Raw genomic sequence first — 6,000 nt, 5'->3', positions numbered from 1 at the left:
CAGTTGTCCAAATACTATTACGTATTCACTCTCAGAGAATAGCCTAAGCCCAAAAACTCAAAGGCTACGTTATTTCAAGCCACTTAAAGTAAGCATGGAAGAAGCAGTCTAAAATCTAATAAAAAGTTTAAGTTTCTTCTTTTTTCCTTTGTGATATAGGCTACACATTCATTTTGACATCCAAAATTCACCTGTAAATGATAAGAAGTCAGTTGAAACACAGGAACCAATGACTTACCTAGTGAGTCATCAAAGTGCTTTATTTTATAAAGCTTTGCTCATGTTTGGAGTGTAATCTAAGCACTAACATATACAGTGAGTCTTCCTTGCCCTGTCCAAATAAACAGTTTATCAACAACGAGTGACAGAAATGCTACACAAAAAGAATGCTTTGCTGTAAATGTCTAATATTGTCTAAAAATGTACACTTGTTGGCCGCAATTTGACATGTACTCCCAATAGGTGTACCTCATTTTTACTTTAGGGTCTCCCTGTGGCCTCATACTTCTAAAAAGCCACAGCATGCTTTAGAAAAAAAAAACTGGGTGAGAAGGTAGACAGCTGGGGTATATAGAGAGAGGACAAAAAAAATACCAAGCCACAGTACCAACTTATTTAAATACATACAATACAAAAGTATACACATACATTACAGTGCTGCAGACATCACTAAGTCAAATGTAACAAAAAATCCTGTAGGAAGGGTCGGAGAAAGGAGAAAAAAAAATTAGTACACAGCAACAGGGATAGTATTGCCTTTGGCTGCTGAAGAGAGTGTAAGGGGTTCTTATTGTATAGGCTCCTCTGAAGTAAACCACTATGTACGTTATGCACAGTCGCAGGCTTAACAGCACTGGCATTAGTAACAGAGAAGGCATGCTGGCACTCCTGATCCATCTTACAAACCATGATGGGGAAGGTTTGACTTCTCTTATGTTGCCTACGAAATCTAACAATTTCAATAAAGAAATGTTAAAGGCACAGCTTTAGCACAGTGTATAAGTAGATAAACTTTTAAGCATATGTAAATTTGTCTCTTCAAGCATGGAGTCTTTCAGGGAAAAATACAAGAAGAGAAGAAATACAATGTTGTTTAAAAATTTTAAACACATTAAATGTGATCAGCACAGTTTTAGGCAATGTACTATACAATCAAACTTCAGTATATGGTAGGACAGGTCATTTTGATGCTAAAAGACAACCTTCGGAAAAAATCCCTCTGAAATACCTTTTTTCATTTTTATTGTAAAAGAGTCCATCACGGAGGTGAGTGAGACATTCACTTTAGTACACTACTGCACGTCACACCTTGGAAGATGACAAACATTACTTCATTTGTACTGCAAAATAACTTTACATGTAAACTCAAAAGTCATATATTGTACACGGCTCTGAAATTCAGAAATATCCCTGCTTTCCTAATAATGTAAACAGTAAAATTCAGGGTTCATTTTTTGAGGGATAATCTATAATAAAATATCGCTGTTTCAACAGTACAACATAAGCATTTAAACTTCAAATTCCCAGTAAAATCCAAGCAAATGGAATTTCTATCAGTGTGCACATCTTTCACAATGGACGAAAGATGGAGCTACTATTGCCCAAAACTATGCGCTTTTTCAGATAAGCTTTTTTTCATCTTGTAACATTATTAGTTCCTATATTGCAATAATATAAAAACAAATGAAAACTTCACATAACAAAGTGAAATAAGCAAAGTTTTCCCTTAACATAAGTTTACGGCAGCAAAAATGTACACATAGCATGAATTACTTTAGCTCTTTGTAAGAGAAGCCGTCTCTCAGATGTCTGAGAGGCTGAATTTCCTGACGCAATGTGCTGAGAAGAAGACAAAAATGGGAAAGGGAGAAAAAAAAGGAAAAAAATCCCAACTGCTAGGAACCAAATGGAAAAAGCCTCCGGCACTAAGGGCTGTTGCAGCTGTTCTTTCAAGGAGTGCCAGTGTGCAGGGTGTAACATTCGCAGTAAGGTTTTTATTATTATCGTCATCATCATGAGAATACTGTCACGTATCTTTTTTAGTTCAAAAAATAAACTGATCCACAGTTTACAATTTGATATCAATATTGTGGATTTAACATGCATTTACTCTTCCCCACCCCACACCTCTTTGCTCATTTATTCCGTTTCAGCTGGTAGCATCAGAGTATTACTGTCACAGTGCACTCTGAATAAGCCTTTCTATTTATTTATTTTAATTTTTTTTTTGCACACAGAGTCAGAAATAGCTAGAACTATGCTGGGAATATCAGGCAGCTGTTAAAGCGAGTACTCCACCCCACTTCAGTCATCTTTGCCAGCAGATGTAAACAAAGGGGTTGCTTTCTTCAAGATGAGTGCTTCTCTGAGTTCCTTTTTTGCCTTACACTTGTAGTCACTGCTGCTGTCCCCAGGCCTCGTGTCTGTCCTACGTAACACGATAGGTTACGTCAAGATGGTGGCAATAAAGTCCAAGAAGCGCTTTGAATACTGTTCAGGATTAACAGTTGAAATTTCTGCACCAGCCTACAGAGAGAATTGGGAGGGGAAAGAAGGAAGAGCCAGTGTTTTACTCGATGCTTTGCCATCACGAGTCTTACTCACTCAATGAATTTCATTTGCAGTCTCAGACCCGGATACTATAAGCACAAATTGTAATGGCTGTCAACAAGAATGATCTGTTTTGAGGCTTCATGTGAGAACACTGATACTCAGTACTTACCACCCTAACTGCAGGACATCTGTCTTTAATTTTTTAATTGTTCCCTCTTTACTTACCCTTACTTCCCTTTACTTTCGTTGCACTTCTCTGCTCTAATTTCTACTGCACCTTTCACTATGCAACCCACTGATACTTCAACAGATTCTGGCCTGCTGAGCAGCAGTGCCTTCATATAGAGAACACTAAATTATCATATCAGATCTGGTGTGTCAATAGTTGTGTAAGGTGTATTGCTATTTGAATGCTAAATAACATGCTTCGGATTATATGGTAACAATACCTTACACCTTTTCAACATGTATGCATTTAAATCTGGACTCACTGAATAAGCTGTAGAACTGCTATTTCAATGAAGTAACAATTCCATTCATATTTTTTATTGGAGGTTTTCATGGCTTTAAGACATATTTATATTTTTTCCCGTTTTACAAAAGGGGATGCAATTAATGAACAAACTTAAATGTTTACAGCTAAAAGAGGGTGCTCCGTTCTCAGTATATAACATGTAGCAGTTACTTGCTGCTTTCCTATTACATATTCAACTAGAAAAAGACCTGAAAAAATTCTGATCTATTTCTCCTTTCCCTGGATTTTCTGAATTGTGCTGTATCAGCACAAAAAAACAACAAAAATGCAGCAGTGTAAATGGAATCAGAGGAAAAAAACCCCAAACCCAGATACTTACCCCATGCTTTACCGTTTTAGCAGCATGGGCAGCTTTCTTTTTTGCATCATAATGAGTAAGAATGTCAATAATGGCCATAAAGTATACTTCCTTCCTAGGTGCATCTGCAAATGGCAAAGACATGGCAGTAAGAAAGACTTTGGTGACATCTTAATATTGAGTTCTCCTTCTAAGAAAGGAGACTTTACAAGTCTCAGTCAGCAGCTAGGAGAGGTTCATGTCAGTCAGAATCACAGGACCTGCAAAGACCCTGGGAAGGCACAAGCCATTCTCATTTGAGAATTTAGTTGCACTCATAAATAATGCAAAATCTCCCAAGTGAGTGTAAAATAAACCACCAGCATATAGGAATAGGAATCATTGCTCACTTCAAGTATATAGATTTCATGTTCCTTTGTAGAAAAAATATGAACCTTTATATGAAAAGTAATGCTTCTTTTCAACAAACAAGATAATATTTTTTTTTTTAGGAATAAAACCATGCATTTATGAATGTAAATGCTTATGGGAAGAAACAAAAAAGATAACCCCCCTATCTTGAACAGCCACAAGTAACTAGTTATACTTAATTTTGCACACTAACACCAAACCCAGTTTCAGGATTCTTATACTCTTCTTATAATGACTTACTTAGCTGGAACACAGATATAGGGCACAGATTTTCAAAAAGCAACCAAAGCAACCCAAAAAGTGAAATTTAATTCAGAATGCTGCTTTTCTCATTGTTTCTAAACTTTTTAAACATAGTTTTCTTATCTGCCAGGAAAAGAACAATTAAGGATACTAGATTTCTTGAAAGGGGGGAAAAACCCCCATGAATTAACTGAGAACTGCTGTAAATAAATAGCTAAGCCAGGATATGATTTGATTGTGTTGTAGGTGAATTATTTGACTGCATCCCCACATATCAAAATATTTAAGAAATGCACTCCTAACAATGATATTATAGGTGTCTTCTGCTTTCTGCAGAAGTTATTGCTGTCTTTCTATTTTCTCCTGTTGTTACAGAACAACTCATTTAATCTTCCATAGAGCAAATTCGTATTTTGCAGTTTTGCTTTGCCATTATGTGACTGAGAAGACTTCAGGATTCTGGTATAAGAATCAAAACATCTTAGCACAAAAATATTTATTACTACTTACTTTCATGGCATTTTATTCCATAAACATCAATAGATGGATCAAATTCCCCTGGAGCCAAGGGCAGTGAGCTGTTCAGTGTGTTTCCTGGACTGTCTGGAGGGGTTCCAATGGGGTGGGTCCCATCACTTTCACCTTCCTCTTCTCCATCATTCTCTTCACACTCTACTTCTTCCTGTTCAGCTCTTTCAACATCATGAATTCCAACGAGCAAGCTGTAGTCCATGAGTTTCAACTGAGCAAGGAACTAGAAAGTGATAATAGGCAATTTATCAGTATCACTGAAAAATATAAGCTCCACTTACAAACTGGAGACGTTGCACACAGATGTGATCAGTCAAGAAAAACAGGCACTGCCAAGAGAGAGGAAACGGGAAGATTAAGTAAGAAAGGTAGCAGAAGGATACTTGAATTTACTGAGATACAGTTAACAGCAAGTCACTTGCAACGTCTGTCATAAAAAAGTTGCAGCCTAAATCTACCTAAATCATCAGGGAAAAATAATTTTCTTGCAGCAAAGACCAGTGCCTGGGTGAGCTGATGACTGTCACTCCTGCCTCATGTTTCCATTAGGGCTATTTGGGCACTGCTCGATGTCCAGACCAGTCCCTGTGCTATCAGGCACATGGCATGCTACAAACTGCTGCTAAATCCACCCTCTCATTCCCTTTTAAAGCCTTATTAAAGAATCATGAAAAAGAATTAAATATTCTTGCAGTGGAAAGCAGCAAAGCTCTACATCTTATGGCAGTGTCAGGCTCACAATCTAAACCATACAAGCAAAACCTGAATATGAATATAGTGGGGTTTTGAATGAAGAGTGAGTGTGGGAATTTGAAGATTGAAAAATGAATGCACCTGATATATAGGTTATTCCTTTGGCATAAGGCAGAAAGCTAAGAGAGAAAGATGGAAATAAGGGAAGTACAAAAGCAAGAAGATGGGATAACAGTTCAGGAAGTGAGGGGCAGGCAGGGCAGAGCTGTGCTGCAGCTTGAAACAATACTGTGATTTTGAACTGGTGGGGGCACAGCTTATGATATGCATAGAAAGAGGGTGAAAACACAACTTGTTTCAGTTTTCAGAAACTCCAAATGGCTAAAAAAAAGAAGTTAGAGCAGACCAGAGAAGGGATTTAAGACAGACCTTGGAACAGTAACAGGGATGAAAGAGAGGAGTATAAAATGAGAAATTACAGTTTTGTCAAAATCCTGATTCTGAGAAAAAGAATCAGAGAAAAAATGACTGAATTTGGGTGCTAGAAGAAATATCATGAGATTGAGAAGAGGTTTTAAGAAAGAAGAAATTAGTTTCTATGCATTTCATTATAATAAACTAAAAGACACATCACAAGACTAGAAGAGAGCTAGGTTGGAAGAGATGATGTACCATGATATACAAGAGCAAATGAGACTGGCCAAAGGCAACAGAGTGCAATGACTCAAATCTTATC

The 6,000-nt window shown here is 37.2% G+C and overlaps 1 protein-coding gene across 2 annotated transcripts in view; it reads right to left on the bottom strand.

Annotated features, from left to right (window-relative positions):
- Positions 1-245: 245 nt before the first annotated feature.
- The window catches only part of PIP4K2A (phosphatidylinositol-5-phosphate 4-kinase type 2 alpha), a 105,646-nt gene continuing 99,891 nt past the window's right edge, over positions 246-6,000 (bottom strand). The window contains exons 8-10 of one of the 2 annotated variants that reach the window (XM_030446011.1): positions 4,551-4,794; positions 3,408-3,511; positions 246-2,526 (exon numbers count right to left, since the gene is read on the bottom strand). In XM_030446011.1, coding sequence (XP_030301871.1) covers positions 2,446-2,526; positions 3,408-3,511; positions 4,551-4,794 — 429 coding nt within the window. In that variant the 3' untranslated portion in view covers positions 246-2,445. The remainder of the gene's footprint in view (positions 2,527-3,407; positions 3,512-4,550; positions 4,795-6,000) is intronic. The other variant, XM_030446012.1, reaches the window with a different exon arrangement.

Source organism: Calypte anna, chromosome 2, assembly GCF_003957555.1.
Source record: "Calypte anna isolate BGI_N300 chromosome 2, bCalAnn1_v1.p, whole genome shotgun sequence".
NCBI lineage: Eukaryota > Metazoa > Chordata > Aves > Apodiformes > Trochilidae > Calypte > Calypte anna.
The sequence above is the reverse complement of the archived record's forward strand: the minus strand, read 5'-3'. Positions and strand labels throughout refer to the sequence as shown.